The 27,003-nt window shown below is 43.9% G+C and overlaps 2 protein-coding genes across 3 annotated transcripts in view; one reads left to right on the top strand and one right to left on the bottom strand.

Annotated features, from left to right (window-relative positions):
* The window catches only part of LOC147014876 (calpain-1 catalytic subunit-like), a 181,907-nt gene continuing 154,904 nt past the window's right edge, over window positions 1–27,003 (top strand). The window contains exons 1-2 of one of the 2 annotated variants that reach the window (XM_085853293.1): window positions 1–193; window positions 15,582–15,730. The gene's annotated coding sequence lies outside the window, so the exon portion shown is untranslated. The remainder of the gene's footprint in view (window positions 194–15,581; window positions 15,731–27,003) is intronic. The other variant, XM_085853294.1, reaches the window with a different exon arrangement.
* On the bottom strand, window positions 20,105–23,943 carry LOC147014877 (homeobox protein Hox-A10-like). Its single transcript, XM_085850724.1, has 2 exons — window positions 23,188–23,943; window positions 20,105–22,300 (listed from the first exon to the last, which is right to left on the bottom strand). The coding sequence occupies exons 1-2, from the start codon at window positions 23,621–23,623 to the stop codon at window positions 22,014–22,016; spliced, it is 723 nt and encodes a 240-aa protein (XP_085706850.1). The 5' UTR covers window positions 23,624–23,943; the 3' UTR covers window positions 20,105–22,013.

Raw genomic sequence — 27,003 nt, 5'->3', positions numbered from 1 at the left:
ACCCCTCCCACCTCAAGAGAGTCGAGAAGTGATCGTGGCGACTGCCTCGCGTCTGCAGTGATCGGCGCGTCTGCCTCGCCTGGTGTGGCCTGATCAAGGAAGCTGTTTCGGGCTCGATCGCCGGTCGCCTCGTCATCTCGTGCTGGCTGGCGTCCGACGCTCTTTCCCTTGTGCTTGGTGCTCCGTTGTGGCGGTAGGTTCGAGTCCCGCCACCGGACAAGCTCGACTAGACCGCGCGAGGCGGACAGGTGCAAATATAGGCCGCGGCCATTGAGGTCCATTTTATTTTCGTGTGTGTGTGTGTGTGTGTGTGTGTGTGTGTGTGTGTGTGTGTGTGTGTGTGTGTGTGTGTGTGTGTGTGTGTGTGTGTGTGTGTGTGTGTGTGTGTGTGTGTGTGTGTGTGTGTGTGTGTGTGTGTGTGTGTGTGTGTGTGTGTGTGGGCCCCGCCTGTTAAGTAGAATTGTTAAGTGCTTCTCGCTCACTGTAAATTGCCTGCATATTTCGTCGGGTCAAAATACCACCAAACCCACAACAAATTGCAACAAAAGGTTTTTCAGTGGTTTTCATTCCTACTGGATATACTGATCAACAGAAAAAACAAAGTCTACCAAAATCTGACATCCGGAAATGGGTTAAAACAGTCATTTTCAAGATGGCCGCCACCGGGCTTTGAAATAACTAAAACAGCTATAACTTCTTCAATAATTGTGATAAAAACATAATTGCTGGTTCTGGTCCACGGTTTTAATGGATCAGCAATCCACCGGTGTCAATAAAATTTAGATCTGATCAGTATTTAACATGAAATCCAAGATGGCGGCAAAATTCAAGAGTGCAAAAATCAATAAATTTCCCATCTGAACCAAAATCACTGAACACCTGGTGCCACTGAAACATTTATTTGTGAACATTACATAATGGCAGTTTAGGTTACAATTTCAGTCCTCATCACTGTCCTCTAGTTCCTCAGAGGCTTGATTTAGTTAGATTGTCACAAAACGTCACTTGGCATGATCCACGTGCAGACGTACACGGAAGCCCATTCTTTCTGCAGCTGCAACGGGGTGTGTCACAAGCTGTGGTGCAGTTGCAGTGTATCATCTTCAGAAGAGTGTCTGGTGCAGCATTCATGGCAGTCATGATAGGTACAAATCGATTGTCTTCAAGTCCCCAGCCCCAGTCCAGAGGATCGAGGTCACCCTCCATCCCCATCCAAACCATGACCTGGTAGTGCACTCGGAGACAATGAAACTTGGTGGCAGATTCCGTTGGGGGAAGACGTTCAGGTGTAACGAAAGACTTAGCAGCAGCGACCTTCTTTGTGAATATCTTGTAACGCATGGCTGCCAGAGAACTTGTGCTCTCCCCACCAAATATAACGGCCATCCCTTGGCTGCCAAGTTTCTTTATTTCAGCGTGGCTGATGCCTCTCGAAGTGAATGTATCTGCACACAACTGGATGCCTTGATCATCTTCCACGAGTTTCTGAAAGACTGATTTTCTCCCAATGCCATACACACGAGATGTTGAATCACATCCTGTGAAGGCGTGCAGGAATAATAGTTGAGTGCACAACTCATTCCCAAGAAGATGCTTCATCCGATTGATGTCATATACTTTCAGATTGCTTCTTGACTGGTTGTCTGATCTGAAATATAGTGGTTTTCCATCTGGTATACAGTAATGGAGCGAAAGCATCAACAAATCTGTGTCCTCTCCGATTAGTGTGGTGGAATGCAGAATTGTGCTGTTTACAGCTGTCTTGGCAATGTCCACATCAGCGTCCCCTTCTGCCTGAATAACTGTGTAGCCAACTTTCTTCAGCTGATCACCTATTAAGGTCACCTGTTGCTTGTTACTGCCGACAGATAGGAATTCATCTCTCTTTCCATCAAATTCAGTTTCTCTGGTCAAGTTCACAGTCGGATAGCTGTTGGCTTGTCCCCGTCTCTGCTGAGTGTTATCCTTTATCGAAGGGCCTGCACCATCGCCATCAAAGTCAACAGTTGCTGTCCCATAGTGTTTTGTTGTGAAGTCTGCATATGCTCTGGCTATTTTGCCATATGTATCTCCATTCTTCCACTTGAGCTTGTGCAGCAAGGATCCACCATCAAGAACATACCTTTCAGTCTTAAGGTGTGTTGAAGGTGTGGTGTCAGGTACTCCTTCACATGCCAGTGCCTTGGTACAGTGGTCATTGACGGCTTGAGCGAGTTGAGGTTTGTTGGCCTTCCTCAAGATCTTGTTGTCCTCAAAGAGGGATGGAGAGTATGGACTGAGCTCAAAACTCATCACGTCCTCAAGTGACAAATCACCTATCTGGGATACCACCAGGAATTGCTGGAATAGCACAATGGAGTCGATGGTTCTGTGAGGAGCAACCTGGAGAGCATTAGAATTTCCCAGGGTCTTTGCTTTCTCTGTCCTCTTGATGGAGAAGGAAAACACAGATTGTCCCATCATTCTCTCGATGATTTTGTTCCCAACAGCTTCATATTCATGCACGTTGATGTCTTCACTTGCCACGATACCATTTATGATATTTCTCAATGTAGGATCAGAGGAGAAAGGTGAAAATGCATTCAGCTTTGTGCTTATCTTTGAGAGGTCGAATGCAAGTCTTTCAATTCTGGCACCAGTTGCTTCTTTATGCTGTTCGCTTGTTGTGTATGTGAGATCATTGAAGTCCTGCATGGCGATGTTGACCGCAGATGTTATGGGGGCTGACATTGTCCACAATGCGAGGTGTTCCTCTGTCATCTTACTGCCATGAGTCAAGCCACCGGTGCTCTTTAGTGATCTCATGAGTGTTTGTTCGATGACAAGATCACAGCTGAGGCCTGCCCAAAACTGGTTTGTTCGCCGGATCACATGGAAGCCATTTTGAAACTTCTCATACACACCTGGGTGTTTGCTCTCCAGTTCACTCATTTCTTGTATGGAGAGATAAGTGGACTTCTGGAAGTTGTAGTGTCCAGCTGCTGCAAATATTGGCAAGGCATCAGCACCAGCTTGCAAGTGATCCTTCCAAGACTCAGTGCGATCTGTCGTGATCATTGCCCGAGCAGTATGGAGCATTTTCTGATAACCCAGCCACAGCTTACTCATTTTGGATTGTGCAGCAAGTTCAGATTTCTTTTTTTCAAATTCATCAGTGATCTTCACAATTGCAGTTGATTCTTCAAGACTTTCAAGAGATATTTCAGTGGCACCAGGTGTTCAGTGATTTTGGTTCAGATGGAAAATTTATTGATTTTTGCCGCCATCTTGGATTTCATGTTAAATACTGATCAGATCTAAATTTTATTGACACCGGTGGATTGCTGATCCATTAAAACCATGGACCAGAACCAACAATGTTTTTATCACAATTATTGAAGAAGTTGTAGCTGTTTTAGTTATTTCAAAGCCCGGTGGCGGCCATCTTGAAAATGACTGTTTTAACCCATTTCCGGATGTCAGATTTTGGTAGACTTTTTTTTTTTCTATTGATCAGTGTATCCAGTAGGAATGAAAACCATTGAGAAACCTTTTGTTGCAATTTGTTGTGGGTTTGGTGGTTGTTGTCATAAATTGACCCGACTAATTCGGATAACTCTGTTCTGTCTCCCCTCCCCGATTATTATTGTTAAATGTACCAGCTCGTTTTCTGTGCTTTCCTTCATTGGCCTAGCAAGGTGCGTATTGAGAAATAGTAAAGCCGGTCGTGCTGTAAATTGTGCATTTGGTCCAACGCGGCTTTGGTAACTTCCGCTCGGTTACGGCGGATCCGAGTCTGTGATAGCGACTCGATTCGGACAAAGTCGACCGAGGGTGTGGTTTCCCCGGTAGTTGTACGGCGTGAGTACTTAGGTAAATTGGAATTAGACAAGTGGACCCTACCTCACGCCGTCAAAATATTGGCAACCACTGTCCTCTAAGTGACCCGTGACCTTTCGGAGTTGTCCGAGAGTCATGACCTAAATTCCGGGTGTTCGATGGGAGACTGCTCCACCTCGTAGTCGTTTATCGCCACCGAACCCCGGCCCACAACAATATGTGTACTCTCTCTCTCTCTCTCTTCTTCTTTCGGCTGCTCCCTTTAGGGGTCGCCACAGCGGATCATCCGTATGATCCGCATAGTGATTTGGCACATGTTTTACGCCGGATGCCCTTCCTGACGCAACCCTGGTCGCCTCTTACGACACAGGGATATGGTACACCTATTTTAACCGGGGTATACACTGGCCCAGTATACTGGTACTCACTTCGCCGACCTCGGAAGGATGACAGGCTGAGTCAACCCCCTGGTGTATTAATTCAGTGGCCCAACGGGGCTTGAACTCAGGACCTTTTGGATCCCAAGCCGCTGCCCTAACCACTGCGCCAACACCAGGCTCAATATGTGTACTATACCGTCCAAACAATGATGGCTCCATCTATACCTCACTGTCTGAAAACATGGACCAACTTCGATCTTCTCATCCAAACTCTCTCTTCCTCATATGTGGTGACTTCAATTGTCATCATGCCAGTTGGCTAGGTGTGGGTACCTCACTCACCTGTCATGGCACGTTAGCAAATGATTTCTGCGACTCATTGGGACTGACTCAATCGGTCAACTCCCTGACCCGGATCTCAACCAATGGTACTCCATCTCTTCTGGATCTGATTTTGACAAATTTCCTTGAAAGTATCTGCTGTTCTTCATTCGCTCCAATCGGTTCTTCTGACCACGTCCTTGTCAAAGTGGACATCTCTCTGTCTGTTATCAGGGAACCACCTCAGCGTCGTCGAGTCTGGCATTTCACTCAAGCCGACTGGATGGATCTCCAAGCAGCCCTCAAACTTATAGACTGGTCTTCCATTGTTACTTTCTCAAACATCAACTCGACTTGGGAATTCTTTCATGGAAACTTGCTCTCCCTCTCATGCACAGATTTATCCCCTCTCGTCTTCAGTTGTCCTACCCTTCCTCCCGCCCATGATTCACTGAAGCTTGTGGTGAGGATTGATGGGGGAGGGGGGGCGGTTGTTTGGGACGGGTGGGGATTGTTCGGGATGGGGGGGTTGTAAGGGACGGGCGGGGAGATTGTTAGGGACGGTTGTTAGTGATGGGGGAGGGTTGTTAGGGACGGGAGGGATTATTAGGCACAGAGGGGGGGTGGTTGTTAGGGATGGGGGGTGGTTGGGAGGGTTGTTAGGGACGGGGGGGATAGTTGTTAGGGATGGGGAGATTGTTGAGGGCGAGTTGAGATTGTTGAGGTTGTTCGGAACAGGGGTAAGTTGTTAGGGACGGGGGGATGGTTGTTAGGGATGGGGGTGGTTGTTAGGGACGAGCGGTTGGTTGTTAGGGATGGGGGGCTGTTGTTAAGGACGAGTGGTTGGTTGTTAGTGACAGGGGGGCGGTTGTTGGAGACAGGAAGGTGGTTGTTGGAGATGGGAAGGCGGTTGTTAGAGTTGGGGAAGGGTTGTTCGGGCTGGGGGGGAATTGTTCGTGACTTGGGGACGGTGGTTGTTAGGGACAGAGAGTCGAGGTGGGGTTGTTGTTAGGGGCGAATATAAATGACATCATGTGAATTTTTCGCTTTTATCGCAGGTTAGTAGACATGATGTTAGTATGATGTATCGCAGGTTAGTAGACATGATGTTAGTATGATGTATCGCAGGTTAGTAGACATGATAGTCGCATGAATCGAAGGATAAATTGGACATGGGCCTGAAACAGCAACAGGTGAAAAAGACGCCGTGACCGTGTACTCGGATACAAATGACGTGTTATTCAACCATAAGACCATTAAAGGTTCTGAGTTGGACGTTGATCTCAAAACGCAATTCGCATGAACGATCCATGCTCATCACGTGACCCTGCAATCCGAGCTGAGCCGTGGGACAGATCTGACAACCCCTTTGTCCTCTCAACCCCTTTGTTCACCCTCCTCCCCTTACCCCCAGACAGTGCCATAAAGTTCAAATGCGGATGGACATCGGGCAGGCAGAGACCCCACGGCTCGCATCACGTCTGAGCGAAATGGACGGTCTTCCATTGATATGCGCACAAAGCACATCCTAGAAAGTGGATCGAGCCCATAAAAGTGGCTCGTAAAGCCATTACTGACCAGACAAGTCTCACCAATACCATTAAACGTTCCTATGTCCGATTTCTCGTTTCCTCCCCCCCGAGGTCCACGGCAGACGAAGCCAAGGAGGAGGAGGGAGAGGAGAAGGGAGGGAGGGGGGGAGAGGGGAAGACGAAGACATGACGTTTCAAGCGCAACACTTGATCATCTCGAGGATGTTGAAAAAGTGTAAATATAAAATATATTATTTGGTCCATTGATGAAGGGGATTTCGGCTTTGGGTCCTCATGATGCATGAAGACTGTTTCTGATGAGGTTGTGTGGATCGCAATATTACAATCCTCGATCTTCTTCTTCTTCTTCTTCTGTTTTTTAACGGCCACAATTTAATATTCCCACATTCTTGTGGAGTTGGCTGGGAGAAGCTTGTCCGAGGTCTTTCACGACCTTGCTTTCCACACCTGACGTTCGACTGAGTAGTTCAGGCAGGAATTTGGAATTTGATCAGGGTGCCGGCGATAGCTCCCCTACTCTTCGCAAAGGGACGTGCCTGTGGATTCTTGAACATCCACCAACTAATTCCAGCAGACAGCCAGCTTAACGTCCATCCGAGTGGCAGAACACGCATTGATGAATCGGTATGCCTGTGAAACACCACGACTGTAGTTTATAATGTTACGGTTGTGGAAATGGATCCTGGGGAGAGCATCCATGAATACGGAGGGAAACCCTGACTTAGTTATTACTCTCCCTGGACGAGAGGGTATTGCATTTGGGTCCGTTTGTCTGTCCGTCTGTTACTCGCAAAATCGAAGATTTTTTCTAGTATTCAGGAACATCAGAGACATTTATGAATAGAAGGATTAGATGGGGAACCATTCACAAGGAATTGATTGCAAAGAAATTTTGCACAGCAGGAGGCTATTTGTGCCATCAATGAAATTGCTATTTGTGAAAGACAAATGAAAGACACAGAGCAGGCTATTTGTGCCACACCAATACCAGATTTTAATCAATCCGTCAATACCCCCTTCCCTTCGTGTGCCGCCTTTTGGCTGCTACACTGGGACTCATTTCGCCGACCTCGGAAGGATGACAGGCTGAGTCAACCCCCTGGTGTTAATTCAACGAGAGGGCTTGAACTCAGGACCACAGGATCCCAAGCCACCACTCTAACCGGGAAGCCGACACCAGATTGGCCAAATCTGCGGAGAGTAATTTATATAAACACAAACTAATTAATGGTAGTCAGCATGGATTTACCAAAGGTAGTTCCTGTCTAACAAATCTTTTAGAGTCTCTATGAAGAAGTTCCTGATTGGGTGGATGAGGGAAAGGCAGTGGACATAGTATATCTAGACTTTAAGAAGGTATTTGATAAGGTTCCACATCGGAGGTTGTTAGCCAAAGTGAGGGCTCGTGGAGTGGCTGGTCAGGTAGCTAATTGGATTGCAAACTGGTTTAGTGATGGGAAGCAAAGAGTGTCTGTGAGTGGGAGGATGTCTTGCTGGGAGGATGTAAGTATCGGGGTACCTCAGGGATCAGTTCTCAGACCATTTCCATTCACTATTTACATCCACGATTTGTTTAGTGGGGTGAAGAGTAAGCTTTCCAAATTTGCAGATGACACAAACCTTGGAGGTAAAGTGGATAGTAGAGAAGGTGGTGATCAGATACAGGAAAGTATTGATACTTGCATAGATTGAGCAAAACATTGGCAGATGGAGTTTAACCTGAACAAGTGTAAGGTGTTAGGGATGGGAAAGAACAATGAAAATAGAGATTACAGGATGTAAGGGGTAATTTTGGAGCGTGTCACACAGGAGAAGGATCTGGGGGTGGTAATAGATACGGGAGGTAAGCAGGCATCACAGTGTCAGGCACCTATAGGTAAAACAAACAGGGTTTAAGGTTGTATTCGGAGGGGGATCATTTATAAATCAAAAGGGGTGGTGTTAACATTGTGCAGGAATTGGTGAAGGACACATCAAGAATACTGTGTACACTTTTGGTCACCAGAACTCAACAAAGACATCGGTATCATGGAGAGGGTTCAGCGCAGGGCTACCAGATTGATTCTGGGCCAAGGTAGACTCAGCTATGAGGAGCGGTTGAAGGAAACAGGGCTTTATTCACTACAAAGGAGGTGGTTACGAGAAGATATGATTGAGATGTTTGAGATAATGTAAGGTATCGATAAAATAAGTGAAGATGAATTATTCAACAGGGTGGACAGTGAAAGGACCAGGGGACACAGTCTGAGAGTAAAGAAGAGGAGAGCTAAGATTGGAGTGAGGAAGGGGACTTTTACTCGGCGAGTAGTTAATTCATGGAATGGTCTCCCTGGAAAGGATGTGGCAGCAGAAACGGTAGATAAGTTTAAATTAGAATTGAATAGGTACCTGGAAGTTATGGAGATAGAGGGGTATGGGGATGTTGCAGGACATTTAGGTAGTTTGAGCATTGATGGGTGAATGTGTACAGAGTGCTGTTGGTGGGGGTCTTGTAAAGGGGTGTTGTGTGATTTTTTTTTTTTTAACCAAGCCCATGCCCTCTCCCCTCAGAAGGGGGGGGGGAATTAACTCCAAAAACATGAATAAACTAGAGGGGGAGCACTCGGGAGAGTGCAAAACCTCCGCCGCCAATACTGCTGGGTCACTTAAGTGAACCTGATATCCTATTCATTAAATTTGACGTCAACAGTGCTCACAGAGTTATAGTTTGCAACTTTCCCTTTTACTTTTAACTTTTACATACTCAATTCATTCGTCATAACTAGATTCTAGATCTAGACGTCATAACTAGATTCGTCAAGATTCCTTGAGACAGAAATTGATTTTATGTGGGTATATCCACCTGAAGTTCCAAAATCAGCCGCAATTATAATTGACCTCCGCCATCTTCGAAGATGGATGGAGGTTACTGTTTTCACCCCTTTCTGTTTGTTTGTTTGTTTGTTTGTTTGTGAACAGTATTACGGAAAAACTCCTCGACGGATTTCGACGAAACTTGGGGGGGGGGTTAGGTATGGTCCAAGGATCATGCCATTCAATTTTGGACTTGGTCCCCTCCCCTCCCCCCCCCCAAAAAAAAATTTGTAAGAGAAAAATTTTTTTTTTTTGCATTTCTACAATGTTTTAAGTGATTTCCAACCCCCCCAAAAATTTTACAGAAAAAAATTTTCTTTTTGCATTTCTACATGTTTTAAGTGATTTCCAACCACCCCCCCCCCCAAATAAAATTTAGAGAAAAAAATTTTTTTTTTGCATTTCTACATATTTTAAGTGATTTCCAACCCCCCAAAAATTTTACAGAAAAAAATTTTCTTTTTGCATTTCTACATGTTTTAAGTGATTTCCAACCACCCCCCCCAAATAAAATTTAGAAAAAAAAATATTTTTCTTTACATTTTTACATATTTTAAGTGATTTCCAACCCCCCCCCCCCAAAAAAAAATTGTTAGAGAAAAAATTTTTTGCAAATCTTTTTTCAACAAAATTTCGATTTCTTCTTTTTGCATTTCTACATGTTTTAAGTGATTTCCACCCCCCCTCCCACCCCAAAAAATGTTGGAGAAACGAACTATAACTCTGTCAGCACTGTTGACATCATATTTAATGAATAAGATATAAGGTTCACTTGAGTGACCCAGCAGTATTGGCGGCGGAGGTTTTGCACTCTACCGAGTGCTCCCCCTCTAGTTTTGGCATGTTTTTTGTTGGAAATCACTTAAAACATGTAGAAATGCAAAAAAAAAAAAATTCAAATATTTTTTCAAAATGGCTGCCATCGCGGCCTTATTGGACTTTAGACCAAGTCCAAAATCTAATGGCATGATCCTTGGACCATACCTAATCCCCCCACCAAGTTTCGTCAAAATCCGTCGAGGAGTTTTTCCGTAATACTGTTCACAAACAAACAAACAGACAGGGGTGAAAACAGTAATTTCTGTCCATCTTCGATGGCAGAGGTTAATAAATATATACTAAAACTCACAAAAACACTATTAAAAAAAATTAATAAATACATTTTGCATTTTCTTCTTTTGATCTTGTGTTGAGAAATGAGTATGGTGTTGATGTCACGCAGGCACGATGGGCTGAATGGCCTCCACCTGTGTCTGATTTCCTTATGTTTCCTGGGATCAATTTGTATCTGAAAAATCATCAATTTTCATCTGAATCATTTGAACATTAAATAGCAATTTCATTGTCCATCACTGAATTGGGAAACCAACTCTTTTTGAAGTGAAAAGGTCTTCCAGACTGGTCTCCTATCGCTACTTTCTCCCACATCAATTCATCCTGGGAATTCTTTCATGGAAACTTGCTCTCTCTCATGCACAGATTTATCCCCTCTCGTCTTCAGTTCTCCGACCTTCCTCCTGCCCATGGGACACTGAAGCTTGTGGCGAGGCGGTTGTCCTGAAACAACTTGCCTTCGTCTCATGGAAGACTAATCCAACTGAAGAGAATCTCGGTTCCTTCCACAAAGCTCGTAACAAGTGTGTGTCCACACTGAGGAGAACCAGGAAACATCTTTCTCATCTCAAGTCTGAACTCTCAAACCTCTCTCCCTTCTCCAAATCCTGGTGGCATCTAATCAAATCTGTTTCTGGTGTATGTTCCTCCTCCATCCCCTCCCTTACCTAAAATGGGTGCACTGCTGATACCGCACGTGAAAAGGCTGAATGCCTAAACTCGGTGTTTGCATCAAAATCTTGTGTCCCAAACCCATCGCTTTCTGTACCCACCTTACCCAGTCACACCCAACTGTCCCTGGACTCTGTATCCTTTTCTCCTGACAAGGTGAAGAGCTTGCTGTCAAACCTCGACTCAGATTCTGCAACCGGTCCAGACGGCATCAGCCCACGTGTCCTAAAAACCTGCTCCTCTGCTCTTGCTTACCCTCTCTCTGTTCTATTCACCCCCTTATTTGCTCAATGTCATCTGCCATTGGCTTGGAAATCAGCAAACATTACCACTCTGCATAAAAAAAGCTTCTGCAACAGATCCCTGTAACTACAGACAAATCAGCCTTCTCCCAATCATCAGCAAGGTTATGGAATCCATCATCGCTTCAGACATTAAATCCTTCCTCTTCTCCAATGGCTTGATTTCTGATCATGAATTTGGATTCAAACCTTCACTTGACCCTGGATATGCTGCTTCTGTTCTCCCAACAATGGATGGCGGTCCTCAATGCCAGACATGAAATCAGAGCCATATCCCTAGACATATCGCGTGCCTTCGATACGGTCTGGCACCCTGCCCTGCTCACCAAACTCTCTTCCTATGGTATCCAAGGCCATCTCCACTCATGGTTCACAGACTTCCTCTCCTGCACAGCCAACGTGTGGCCCTTAATGGAGTTCCCTCATCCCCTCTTCCTGTCCAGGCTGGAGTTCCTCAAGGCAGTGTTCTGGGCCCTGTTCTTTTTCTGATTTTCTTCAATAATCACTCTGACTCACTGGAAAATTCTTTAGAAAATCCCTGGAAAAGAAAATATTTATCTCCTTGCTGATGACTCCACCCTCTGCCGTACCATCTGTCATCCCTCAGATTGGCAAGCAGCAGAATCTTCACTCTCTGCAGATCTGGATAAAATCACAAGCTGGTCCAACAGGTGGAACATGTCTTTCAACCCTGACAAATCTCACACTCTCACTGTGTCTCTTCGAAAGGACCATCTGGAACCCCCCCCCCATCTACTTTCTCCACAACCCTGTTGAAGAAGTCCTTTCATTCAGGCTTCTGGGTCTCACTACCTGCCATTATTTTTCCTGGGAAAGCCACATTTGACTTCCGGTTCCGGTTTGAGCAGCGAGAGGTCTCCTTTGGAACTCCCTGCTGACGTTCTCAAAGCTAAGTTTCCGGTTGTTATTTGTCCCGTTTTAACTGTTTAATTTTCTCACCTACATGTTACTGTGTGTTGCTAGTTCGGTTTTGTTTCAAAAATCGTGCTATTTTGTGAGTATTTTTGTCGACGTTCTTACCTGTGCTTGAGGCCTAGGCGTAGGCTTGAGGCCTACCGGTTCCACTCGGTGTTCGATCGTTTTTTTTTTTGTTGTTGTTTGTTTTTTCTCCCCATTACCTTCATTTTCTATCCTCCCCATTACCTTCAATTTTGATCCTCCCTACTTTCCAAACATCCCCCATTCTCCCAACTAATCTCTTTCTTATCTCAAAAAAAATAAAATAAAAAAAAATAAAATAAAAAAAATAAAAACCTACAACAACAACACGCTCACCTTCTCCCGATTCTGCTTCTTCTTCTTCCTCTTAACTTCCTCCTCGTCTTCTTCCTCGATTTTTTTTTTTATTACATTTCCATGACCTAATCTGTTGAACTCTCTCATATATTAATATTAACAACAACAAAAAAAAAAAAAAAAATATATATATATATATATATACATATATATATATATATATATACATATACACCCAACAACAACACGCTCACCTTTTCCCCTTCTCCCGATTCTGCTTCTTCTTCCTCTTAACTTCCTCCTCGTCTTCTTCCTCGATTTTTTTTTTTTTTTTTTTTTAACACTTCCATGACCTAATCTGTTGAACTCTCTCATACATTATTTTTAACAACAAAAACGATCTTATAATGCTTCATCTTCCTCTCTCACACATGTGGTACTCTTTACTGTTTCACAATGCACTACTCTTCTGCTATTTTAACAGACTGCTCTCATTTCGAGCTCTCCTTCATTCCTTGCCTAAAAAATCCAACTATTACAGCGCTTCTTCTCTCCAGGCTCTGAATTCGCCTTCATTGCACCCATCAGGAATTGTGTTAAATCGCATCTCTGACCTAAAACTTTTAAAAACCACAGTTTGCCATGGATGCTCGCTTTCCATCAACCATTCTTTTTTTCCAACTTCAGTGCCAACTCACCCCCCTCACCCCTCACTCTCACTCTCAAAGCAACCATCCCACTCTTCTCCCTCCAAGCCTCCCTCTCACCTCTCTCAAAAATCCCCCCTCACCTTTCTCCCACCTTTCATCCCCCTCACTCTTCCTTCTCAAAGTTGCCCCCCTCTCATCCACCAACCTGCCTCCCTCCACTGCCCTCTCACCTCCATCTCTTCACTCCACCTCCTCAAATCCTCAACTGCCTTCTTCCTTGTCTCTTGTCTCCCCTCTCCCCCAGCACCACATATCCTGTTCTCCTCATTCGGCCCCCTCCCCTCGCTGTTCTGCAATACCCCACACTCCTTCAGCAACCCTCCTTACCTGCCCCCCTCGTCCCTTGTCCTACCCTCCCCCTCCCCCTCCACCTCCTGCACCCAAAGCCTCCTCCCCTTCCTCTTCATTAAAAGTGTGGACCTTTTGACTCTGTATCCTTTCCCTGGACTCTGTATCCTTTTCTCCTGACAAGGTGGAGAGCTTGCTTTCAAACCTCGAGTCAGATTCTGCAACCGGTCCAGACGGCATCAGCCCACGTGTCCTCAAAGCCTGCTCTTCTGCTCTTGCTCACCCTCTCTCTGTTCTATTCACCCTCTCATTTGCCCAAGGTCATCTGCCATCTGCTTGGAAATCTGCTAACATCACTGCCCTGCATAAAAAGGTGCAAAAACAGATCCCTATAACTACAGACCAATCAGCCTTCTCCCAATCATCAGCAAGGTGATGGAATCCATCATCGCCTCAGATATGAAATCCTTCCTCTTCTCCAATGGCTTGATTTCCAATCATCAATTTGGTTTCAGACCAGGTCACTCTACCCTGGATATGCTGCTTCTGCTCTCCCATCAATGGATGGAGGTCCTCAATGCCAGACAGGAAATCCGAGCCGTATCCCTGGACATATCACGTGCTTTTGACACAGTCTGGCACCCTGCCCTACTCACCAAACTCTCTTCCCATGGTATTCAAGGCCATCTCCACTCATGGCTCGCAGACTTCCTCTCCTGTCGCAGTCAACGTGTGGCCCTAAATGGAGTTCTTTCATCCCCTCTTCCTGTGCAGGCTGGAGTTCCTCAAGGTAGCGTTCTGGGCCCTGTTCTTTTTCTGGTTTTCATCAATGATCTCTCGGACTCTCTGGAAAATCCTCTATTTCTCTTTGCCGACGACTCCACCCTCTGCCGTACCATCTGTCATCCCTCAGACCGGCAAGCAGCAGCTTCTTCACTCACTGCAGATCTGGATAAAATCACAAACTGGTCCAACACGTGGAACATGTCTTTCAATCCAGACAAATCTCACACTCTCACAATGTCTCTTCGAAAGGACCGTTTACAAAACCCCCCCATCCACTTTCTCAACAATCCTCTGGAAGAAGTCTTTTCTTTCAAGCTTCTAGGTCTCACTATCTGCCATGACCTTTCCTGGGAAAGTCACATTTCCAACCTCGCCTCAAAAGCCAGTCGCCGACTGGGAATCCTCCGTCGTGCTAAGTCCTTCCTCGGCCCTCTTGAGCTCCTGACCACTTACAAAGCTTTTGTCCATAGCCTGATGGAGTACTGCTCTCCCCTCTCGGCTGGTGCTCCTGCCTCCCACCTTTCTCGGCTTCACGCTGTCGAAACCAGGGCATTTAAGATCATCGGCATCTCCCGCAATGAAGCTGAGTCTTTGGGCCTCTCACTCAATCACCGCAGGTTGGTCGGTGGTCTTTCTGTCTTCTACCGACTCCTCTCCAGCCTTGCCCCCCCCTGCTCTCTCTGCGATTTGTCCCCACCACATTTCCACAGGTCGCTCAAGGTCCGCCAACAACCCCCTTCTGGTAAAACTACCAAAATCACGAATCACTGCTCATCTTCACTCTTTCATTCCTCTTTTTTCCCGCCTTTGGAATAAACTTCCTCACTCTATTCTTTCCCATTCTTCCCTCCAGGCTTTCAAAACAGCTGTTCACCAGCACCTCTTATCTTCCCCCATCCAAATCCTCGATCTTTTCTACCCCCGATAATCCACCCAAGCCCACTTCCTTCATTTCTCCTACTTTCCTTCCTGAAAGTCCCTGAAATGTCCATCTTCTCTTCGCCATGTTCCCCGTCCCATCCCCATCCCTCTCCCTTCCACAGTTCACCTAATGTGTCTGTTCCCCACTGTTTTGTCGCTTCCACTCCCGCCCCTCTTGTCTCATGCCTCCTTGCTGTGAGTTGTGTGTTAGCTCTCATACGAGCCTTGACCAAGGTATACAAAAAAAAAAAAAAAAAATTTGCAAGCTGGCCTCCAAAGCCAGTCGCCGACTGGGCATCCTCTGTCGTGAAAGTCCTTCCTCGGCTCACCTGAGCTCCTGACCACATACAAAGCTTTCATCCACAGCCTGATGGAGTACTGCTCTCCCCTCTGGGCTGGTGCTCCCGCCTCTCACCTTTCTTGGCTTCACGCTGTGGAAACCAAGGCATTTAGGATCATTGGTATCTCCCGTGATGAGGTTGAGTCTTTGCGTCTCTCACTCTCTCACCTCAGGCAGGTCATTTGTCTCTCTGTCTACTATCTCCTCTCTGGCCTCGCCCCCTACCCCCTGCTCTGTCTGAGATATGTCCCTCCATATTTCCGCAGGGCGCTCAAGGTCTGGTTCATGTGGAATGGAATGATAATTATGACGTCATGAATCACGTGGTCTGGTTGCCATGTTTGAAAAATTGAAAAACTTTGGACCTGGGTGTCTCCAAAACTTCATCAAGGAAAAAATTGAAACTTGGCACATGGTGAGTACCCCTCATGGAGAATAAGTGTGATTTTTTTTTTTAATGTCATAGGTGCCTTCGTTATGACGTCATAATTGCTCAAGTAGAATGCTACATCCGATCAGTATGAAAAATTTTGAGCGTCATCTCGGGATAAATTGATCCACAGAAAAAAAAGAATTGATGACGTCATCAGTCACGTGGTTTGGCATTCATTTTGGTTTTTTTTCAAAAACCTCCAAAAATCTTCAAAGTGGATGAACAGATCGAGGCAAAACTTTACATGTATGACCACCTTTCCATGAAGAACAAGTACTGCTCTCCCCTCTGGACTGGTGCTCCTGCTTCTCACCTTTCTCAGCTTCACGCTGTGGAAACCAAGGCTTTTAGGATCATTGGTCTCTCCCACGATGAACCTGAGTTTTTGAGTCTCTCACTCTCTCGCCGCAGGCAAGTCGGTTGTCTTTTTGTCTCCTACCATTTCTTCTCTGGCCTCACCCCCCCCCGGCTCTGTCTGAGATATGCCACCCCCCCCCCCATATTTTCGCAGGTCACTCAAGGTCCGCCAGCAACCCCCTTCTGGTGAAACTACCAAAAATAAAGAATCACTGCTCACCTTCACCCTTTCATTCCTTTTTTTTTTCTCCACCTGTGGAATCAACTTCCACACTCTCTTCAATCCCACTCTTCCCTCCAGGTTTTCAAAACAGCCGTTCATCACCATCTTAGATCACCCCCCACCCAAAACCACGATCTTTTCTACCCCCGTTAACTCTCCTCAATGTCACCTGTTTACAACTTTTGTGTTTTTGTTTCCTGAGGGTTTGCTTCTGCATCCATATTGTCCACACACTGCATCCTCCCCCAACTCCTCATTCTTCCTCACATCCCTTATCTTCGAAGTCCCTCTATTTTGTCCATTATCCCTGCTGCTGTGCGTTTCTCCCTCTCCTCCACACACACACACACACACACACACACACACACACACACACACGCACACACACACACACGCACACACACACACACACACACACACACACACACACACACACACACACACACACACACACACCCCTCACAAAAAAACATTTCTTAACATTGAAATATCTCTTCGGATATATCTGTCGATGATGGTATCGAATCACAGTGGTTTAGGGTGAGCGGTCCTTCTCGAAACGAAAACTCATCAACGATGAGGTCAGATGAGGACAGAAACTGAATGGGACAAGATCGAGTTGATATTCTTTAAATCATGAGCATCTAGAGTGAAGTTCTGCGAGGACAAATCATTGACGAGTGCATCTGAAAAAAAATCTCGGAAAGAACCAAGATAACGTGTCGTGGTGCTTTGTGTGGAGAGTCCACCTTCACCCTGGAATGAAAATGACAAATGATGGTCCAACAAATAATTGTGGCGTCTTGTTCTAAATTGTTGTCGCTGTTCATTTCATTTCAAAATGTAAAGATTTTGTGTTTCATGAAAGTGTTTATTGTTTGTACAGGGTTTCGTGTTTTTTTTTTTAAACATAAGAGAATATTAAATGAGCATTGTCATGGTATCGAAAAGAACATATCCTGAGATCAAGACATGATCTGACTTTGACCTGATGCATATTTAACATGGTGCATTGTAACTTAGCTTACTGATGTCTATTAGTACAGGATGGGACGGGGAGGAAGGGGTCCCGTGGTTCGGTTACCGCCCGGGGCCCAAGGCACCTTTCATCCATACCTGGATGGAGGTTATGTATTCACTCCTGTTTGTTACTTGGCGAAAATTTTTTTTTGCCAACTATGTTAGTCTGTAGCGTTTGTCTGTCTGTCTGTTTGACTGTTCATCACATGATGTTTGGCCACAGTTTTCAAGCAATCGTTCTGAATCTTTTTTGTGTGTGTGTAGTTGACCAGCCAAGGACAGCAACACTTAATTTTGGTGAAGATCTGAATCCGGATCCAGATCTGAGAATTTTTTAAGTGATTCTTCACCATTGAGAGATGGGGCTGAAAACGACATTGCATGATATCTCAAAACGTTGGGGACGGATTTGGATTCAACTTGGTGGAGATATTGGGTGTGCGGCAATGATGAATTGATTCGATTTTGGTGGAAGATCCGAATCCGGATCTCGATCCGAGAATTTTTCAAGTGATTCTTCACCATTGAGAGTTGGGGCCAGAAACGATATATAGTATGATATCTCAAAAAGTTGTGGATGAGTTGGTTAGGTGACAAGAACAAGCCGATTCGATTTTTTTTTTTGTTAAGGTCCGGATTCAGATCCGACCTACTGTATGAGTGGCATACAAAATGTAAACTGTTCAGCTCTGCGGAGGTATGTGATCTACCGATTGCCGTTCCGTTTCGCCACGTGTCACTGAAGAAGTGATTTTTCATCTCTCCGTTTGTTTGTGAGCAGGAGATCTCAAAATGTTATGGACGGATTCAGACGAAACTTCATAGATAGGTTGGGTGTGTGACAAGGCCGAATTGTTTCAATTTGGGGGAATGGGGAGAAACTGGGTTCTGATTTGGATCGGAGAATTTTAAAAATGATTCTTCACCATTGCGAGATGGGGCCAAAAACGATATACAACATGATATCTCAAAAAGTTGTGAACCAGTTATGACAAAATTTGGTGGATGAATCGGTTAGAATACAAGAACAAGCCGATTTAAATTTTGGTTCGGATCCGGATCCAGATCTGTCCTCTCCATGGGATACAAAACATAAACTGTTCAGCCTGGCAGAGGTAGGCGCTCCACCAAGTACAGTTCTAGTTCCTTGTGTATCGGTTTAGCAGGTAAACTACACGTACCAGTTTTCTCCCTCAAAATCCATTAATTTTCCAAAGTTTAATTGGACCAAGATCTTCTACTTCTACATTGCAAACATGAAGCGTCCCGATCCGTCAATGATGCAACTGAAGTTTTACATTGTTTTTTTTTTGTTTATTGTTCCACATTCCAAAAAAAAAAAAAAAACATGATTCATACAAATTTCATTCAAATTCCAAATAATGCAAAGCAATAAATTGAATCAAATACATTGTACAGTGAAATAAATAAAAGCGTCAAATGAGATAAATAAATACGACATGAATAATTAATCGGTGTAAAATATGACGAACCCAAATGAAAATCTGAGCTTGTAAAAGATTGGGATCCTACAAGGAGACGATTAGTCAGAACATAACAATAAGTTTGATGTAGACGTAAAGTACACACGCACTAAATGTGTTTCAGGTCATTGAATACATGAAGGACATTATATGAGAAGCCATGTGGTCTCCAAAGAGAGCACTTTAGTATAATGAACAGAATAATTTATCACTCTTCAGTACCACCTGTTCATAATGATCGGTTCAGAAGAAGATCTTTGAAAAGAATCTCAAAAAAGACAAAAATCGAATTCAAAGATGGCCACCAAGCCCTTGGACCAATCGTCCTCATTGGCCAAAATGCATTTGATCTCAAGTCTTGGAACAACCCGGTGATTTTAAAATCGATTCATGTGGTGGTCCCTGAGGAAAATGTGTCGCATTATATGGCTGAATATTAATAACGGATAATATAACCCCCCAGGAATCGTCGATTCACTTTTGGACTATGTTTGTTTGTCTGGATGGACAAGACCATCCACGGACTGTCTTCGTCCTATTGGTTGAACACCTTCCCCGACTCCAACCACAATTGTAACCTGAAATAAATCATTCGTCCGGCATTTTGTGAAGGCAACAGTACGCATAGGCATCAAGCTTCAGGCCTATGGTGTTAACCCATGGTCACTGTAATTATCCAAGCTATGAAACCACGGTGTACAGTATTATATATGTACATGAGCAGTAAGCATGTTTTTGCTTCATGTATGTACCCAGGATTATTTTATATTATTTTCGAGAGCAATTGAAGCAGCAGTCTCTTGCCAATACACTGCCCAAATAAAGGGATGAGCAATTTGTGTAATGAATGAAGGTTTTTGTCCATAATTTCCGTTTTCGGCCAAGTTTTCAGGGCTGAATAGTGAATCGTGTGAAAATACAGAAGGCTCGCCCATCATAAGAATTGGACATGTTTTTGCTTCGCGTATGTCATCCGGGTAACTGTACATTTAACCGTAGTAATATAATGACACCGCTTTAAATTACACTCGAGGACTTTTGATTTTCTGTACATTGGAAGACTGAACAATGCGTCGTCTATCATGAAACAAAGGTACGTTTGGATGACAACACCTGCAGAGAAAAGAAAATGGTCTTGGAGGTAGGTAATGCATGTCAAAAAGTACAAGGTATAATACACACATATATACATACATACACATATATATATATATATATATATATATATATATATATATATATATATATATATATATATATATAGATATATATATATATACATACATACACATATACTGTATAATGTATATATATACATACATATATTTGGAATTTTTAATAAAACACCTTCAACCTGACATTTTGACGGCCTTTTATGCAATACACGACAGCGGAATAAATGAAGATTTTTTTTTTCAGTAATTTGAGTTTATGCCGAGTTTTCAAGGCTGAATAGTGTGAAAATACAGAAGGGTAGTCCATCATCATTTTGACGGACTTTTCTGCAGGTAGAAAAATAATATTGTACTAATAAAACCCAAACAAAAAACAATGGGCTTCCAGGCATACGGATCTGGAATTCTAATGATAACTAGCATAACCCGTGCTCTGCGCGACATATTGGGGTGGGTGTGTTTGAGATAGGAACTGATGCAGAGTATCAGTAGTAATTTTACTTTGATGCAGTAAGTGGAATACGATGTTCAAAGTACTTCTTGATACACAATGTTTTGGGTTATAGCATTGTCATTGTGGAACCCTTGTTTTGTAGTTGGTATAATTTGCACCGTAATGTCCGAGAAACGACGTGATCATGAGAAGGCAACATATAGCTGACCGTGGCTGAACGCCGGCTGTGGAAGATATAACCCAACTTTATGAAAGGTTTGGCCTTGCACTTTGTTTATAGTCATGCAGTAGCTGACTCTTACTAGAAACTGTGTTCTTTCAAGAATGAATGGCAAGTTCACATCTGATGGGGTCAGTTTGATTCGTGGTATCAACACATAGTCACCTTTGTTTGCCCCAATTAGGATCTCAGTATCTAGAACATGGGTGTGGAGATTCCTAACAATCAGTCGTGTACCATTACATAACCCTCTTTTTATATCTCGGTTACGTAAGACCAAAGAACACAAAGCCAAATGCAGTACCCGTTTTTGGCACGATTTCACCGTTCCAGAACCATTTTATTTACTTTTTTTGTACCATGCACCTCATATGGTCTTTGAGATAATGTAAGCCGAATATCACGTTACTCGAGCGCAGAACAAAGTCGAAGATAGCGCGACATGAAACCACTAACTCGGAATTGTAATGATAATGAGAAGATAAGAGTACTTATATGGAATAATAAAAATAACAACCATCCAGGATTAGAAGCCTAATAATATGGGGATAATAATAACGACAGAGCTTGCGAGTAATACATACCTGTGTATAGCAAATGATATCACAATGAGCAGATCATTCAACGGCAGAACGAATCGTTTATTCTTTTAATCATAAATATTATGATCGTGTACACAACAGTACGCACGTGTTTGTATAGTCTAAATAACAGGGGGGGTTTGGGGTAAATGTTGACCCCTTGAGGACTTTTCCCATCATAGCGTGCACAAGTCAACGAGCAATTCGGCCTCTGTCCGTAAATTGATCTCCGTGGTCATTCCCGTGGCTTGCGATACCCTAAATTATATGAAACATCAAAAAGCATCCAAAGATATCCTATAAAGTACAATAACTTTTTTCTCTATCCATGTACTCCTTGGGGTCTTTATTATCTCGTTCACCCCTCTCCCCACAACCCCTTTTACCATGCGCAGAGAAAGATCACCGATTGGGTTCAGACCCCGCGGTTTATATGGGCAAGTACGAGCAGCTTGATGTAGGTTTTGATACATGGCTCCATTCTGCTCTGGAGGCTGAGCAATATCCGACATGCAGCATCCACCAGATGAACCTTACCTGAGGGTCACAGTCATGTACACACATTGAGAGTGACGAAACTAACTCATCAAACTTCATTTTGGGTTTTCCTCAAAGCACAAACACATGCACATCTCACAAAAGACTTAAAAACACCTTGTTAGAAAGGTGTTGTGAGTGAACGGGGTTAAAACCACCCGGTCGACCCGTGTCCAGAGATGTTTTACCGCTCAGCGTGCGGATAGGTGACGTTTTATCGATAGTCCCTTCGCTGCAGGTCGGTGCGTGGGACTCCGCTCGTCTTCTTCAGCTTCATCCGCCGGTTCTGAAACCAGATCTTGACCTGGCGGTCGGTGAGGCTCAGACTCCGACTGATCTCGAGGCGCCGCTCGCGGCTCAGGTACGTGTTGAAGAGGAACTCCTTCTCGAGCTCGAGCGTCTGTAGCTTGGTGTACGGACGGCGCTTCTTGCGGCCGGAGCTCGCACACAACCAGTTGGTGGACGGGTCCACAGGTGGTTCGGTGAAGCGGCAGACGGGACCTAATATGAGGATTAGGGTAGAGCGTAGAGGAAAGGAATCGCTGGATTTGAGAATAAAATTAAAACTTTCACTGTGAGAAAGAAAAACATGCACCGTTCATCTGTGCTGGACAATTGGATGCGAGTTACGGCAACGGGTAACAGTTACACCAGCTTGTACACCTGCTCGATACAGCACAGGCCCAAAAGGTTTGCAAAGTGTTATACAACTATCGCCAACATAGTACAGCCACAGGAAGAACCAGCAGTGGTGATTTAGTGGTTTTATGATGAAGATTGCCATGAACGGGTGTATACGGTCCCTACCTATTAAAACCTGTTCATCACACACATGACCTGGGTGGCATAAAGGACGCATGACCAGAACGTGTAGGACATAGTCCCAAAACGAAAGATGGACACCGTTGATGTAACGTCGTACGGACGGTTCATATAGTAACCTCTGCCAACGAATGTGCACGGATGTTATGTTTCCACTCCTGTTTGTCTGGATGTCTCAAAAGGTTGTGGCCGGATTTGGACGAAACTTGTTGGACAGGTTGGGTGTGTGACAAGGACGAATTGATTGGATTTTCGTGAACATCCGAATCTGGATCCGAGAATTTTAAAATTGATTCTTCACCTTTAAAAAAAAAAAAGAAAAAAGGATGACTTGGGGAGGTGACAAAAACAAGCCGATTCGATTTGGCTTCAGGTCCAGATGTACATCCGTGATGTCAGTGGGATACGAAACGTACCTGTTGAGCCTGGTGGAGGTATGCGCTTTACCCAGTGCCGTTGTAGTGTTGAATGCATTTGTCGTTCATTCGTGTGTAAATGCAGGTAACTTGCGATCACGGTAAAGGTGATTACGGCACCTTGCACGGCGTATAGTATGTAGTGTTTACCGTGGTGCTCCTTGACAGAAGGCTCTCCGCTTGTCACGTCCATCGGTGGAGGGTCCGAGGCCGGGATGGGCCCCCCAGGGACCTCGCCTTGTGGTCCTGCTGGAGACACACGCCCCGTCTCGACCTTTAGGCTCCTCGAGTCCGTCGACCCAGTCAAATGACCGAACCAGAGTCCGGCGGAGCCGCAGGAGGACGACCCACGGTCGGGGAGAGGTTGCGGGTGGAAGCGCTCGCTCTGCGCGGGATCAACAATGCTATCCGCCGTAAAGGAGTGCGGACGAAACTCTGCGGCTCCCGCACCGAGTCGCACTTCACAAAGAGGGAAGGCGGGAGGTTGCAAAAGGTGGAAGGCCATTGGTGACGTGATGGGAACTCTCGGGTACGTGCTCGATGGACTCGGCAAAGCTCGCCTTGGGGAGGTGCCCGGACAGTCCATGGAGTATCTCGTGGTCGAATCCGAAGGCGACGCTCAAAACGAGGTGTGTATTTTGGGCACCTCCTCGTGCACAGGTAGCGATCCGGCACCTGCGGTAGCCCACGTACGTTCGGCCATAAAGCACGTACTTTGCGCGACGATGCACACCTCAAAATGATGGGTGACGCTCTCGTGGATTGGCGAGATGGTCATTCGTCGGAGTTTGTCAAACATAAAATTATATCCTTATCACCATTGGCGATGTAACGCGTGTTTTACGGAAACAATTTAAAGCACGTACACGGGGTGTTGAGAATGTTCTACGAACGAGAAACTCGGGGTCATCCAACATCACGACAAATAAGAAGCGGATGAAGAAACGTATATACAAACATTGAATACGTCTAATAAATGCGGACACTCGGAGAGGGGTTATTAATGCACGGAATGGCCTCCCCGGAAAGGTCGTGACAGCCGAGGGGTGGATAAGTTGAAGACACGAGCTGGATGTATTACACATGGAGGGGTATGGACGGATTGGCTTGTGTACGTGGTCAGGAGCTTAAGTATGAGGATGGGTGATGACGCTGGAGTTTGGTGCAGTGCAAGCATGATGGGCCGAACGGCCTCCTCCTGCACCAAAGTTCCTTGTTTATCCTTGTTTGCTCCACTCACAAGGACATATACTGTACTCGCAGGTTTGCTGTGGTCAGTAGTATTCTTTGGGACGATCAACGTGGGACTGTTTGGTGTGTGCTCGATGATACCGTTCATGTCAATCATTGGCATGACTCGGTGCAATCAATGGTCGACCGACTATCCGAAACTACTCTGTATAATGAGTAATACTATCTGGTACGATGAGGAATAATAACAATTGGTACAATGAGTAATGGTATTCAGTCTGATGAGTAATAGTATTCTGTACGATGAGTAATACGACCTGGTTTGATGAGTAACAGTATTCTGTATGATGAGTTATAGTATTCAGTACGATGAGTAATAGTATTCTGAACGATGAGTAATAGTATTCTGAACGATGAGTAATAGTATTCAGTACGATGAGTAACAGTATTCCGTATGATGAGTAATAGTATTCTGTACGATGAGTTGTACTACCTGGTTTGATGAGTAATAGCATTGTGTACAATGAGTAATAGTATTCTGTATTATGAGTAATAGTATTCAGCATGATGAGTAATAGTATTCGGTGTGATGAGTAATGGTTTTCGGTACAATGAGTAACAGTATTCCGTATGATGAGTTGTACTACCTGGTTTGATGAGTAATAGCATTGTGTACAATGAATAATAGTATTCTGTATGATGAGTAATAGTATTCGGTCTGATGAGCAATAGTATTCAGCACGATGAGTAATAGTATTCGGTGTGATGAGTAATGGTTTTCGGTACAATGAGTAACAGTATTCCGTATGATGAGTAATAGTATTCGGTGTGATGAGTAATGGTTTTCGGTAGAATGAGTAACAGTATTCCGTATGATGAGTAATAGTATTCGGTGTGATGAGTAATACTTTTTGGTACAATGAGTAACAGTATTCTGTACGATGAGTCACAGTATTCTGTACAATGAGTAATAGTATTTGGTGGGATGAGTAACAGTATTCCGTGTGATGAGTTATAGTATTCAGTACGATGAGTAATAGTATTCTGAACGATGAGTAATAGTATTCAGTACGATGAGTAATAGTATTCTGAACGATGAGTAACAGTATTCCGTATGATGAGTAATAGTATTCTGTACGATGAGTTATACAACCTGGTTTGATGAGTCATAGCATTGTGTACAATGAGTAATAGTATTCTGTATTATGAGTAATAGTATTCGGTCCAATGAGCAATAATATTCAGCACAATGAGTAATAGTATTTGGTGTGATGAGTAATGGTTTTCAGTACAATGAGTAACAGTATTCCATATGATGAGTTATACTACCTGGTTTGATGAGTAATAGCATTGTGTACAATGAATAATAGTATTCTGTATGATGAGTAATAGTATTCCGTATGATGAGTTATACTAACTGGTTTGATGAGTAATAGCATTGTGTACATTGAATAATAGTATTCTGTATGATGAGTAATAGTATTCGGTCCAATGAGCAATAGTATTCAGCACGATGAGTAATGGTATTCGGTACAATGAGTAATAGCATTGTGTACATTGAATAATAGTATTCTGTATGATGAGTAATAGTATTCGGTCCAATGAGCAATAGTATTCAGCACGATGAGTAATGGTATTCGGTACAATGAGTAATAGTATTCCGTATGATGAGTAATAGTATTCGGTGTGATGAGTAATGGTTTTCGGTACAATGAGTAACAGTATTCCCTATGATGAGTTATACTATCTGGTTTGATGAGTAATAGTATTCCGTGTGATGAGTAATAGTATTCCGTGTGATGAGTAATGGTTTTCGGTACAATGAGTAATAGTATTCGGTGTGATGAGTAATACTTTTTGGTGTGATGAGTAATTTTCAGTATTCTGTACGATGAATAATAGTATTCAGTGTGATGAGTAATACTTTTTGGTACAATGAGTAATAGTATTCCGTATGATGAGTCATAGTATTCGGTGTGATGAGTAATGGTTTTCGGTACAATGAGTAACAGTATTCCGTATGATGAGTTATACTACCTGGTTTGATGAGTAATAGTATTCCGTATGATGAGTAATAGTATTCTGTACGATGAGTTGTACTACCTGGTTTGATGAGTAATAGCATTGTGTACAATGAATAATAGTATTCGGTCCGATGAGCAATAGTATTCAGTACGATGAGTAATTGTATTTATTACGATGAGTAATAGTATTCGGTGTGATGAGTCATGGTTTTCGGTACAATGAGTAATAGTATTCCGTATGATGAGTAATAGTATTCAATTCCATGAGTAATTGTTTTCGGTACGATGAGTAAAACTATCTAGCAAAATGAGTAATACTATTGTGTTATGATGAGTAATACTGTCTGGTATGATGAGTAATTGTTTTCGGTACGATGAGTAATACAGTACTATCTTGTACGATGAGTAATATTATTCGGTATTATGAGTAATATTATTCGGTTCGGTTGAAAAGTGATTCTCCTTTTCCCGCAGAGGTGTTGTACATTCCGTGATAATGACGTCATCACGTCATGCACACGTTTCCTTTTATTCTCTGCACAAACAAACAAGAGAAGAACCCTGCAGGTGCACGAATCCATGCAACGGTGTTTCCTTCATTACATCACGACAGATGGATGGAAATCGCTCGGAGTTTGACCGGGTTACCTTGACGTACGTACACGTAACTACAGAGGATTACCTTCACGATGGACAATAACTACCAAGCTAACCAGAACCAGCCGTCATTCTAGTGTTGGTCCAACAAATA

This window comes from Eptatretus burgeri, chromosome 13, assembly GCF_056783735.1.
Source record: "Eptatretus burgeri isolate ZD-2024b chromosome 13, Ebu_testis_v1, whole genome shotgun sequence".
NCBI lineage: Eukaryota > Metazoa > Chordata > Myxini > Myxiniformes > Myxinidae > Eptatretus > Eptatretus burgeri.
The sequence above is the reverse complement of the archived record's forward strand: the minus strand, read 5'-3'. Positions and strand labels throughout refer to the sequence as shown.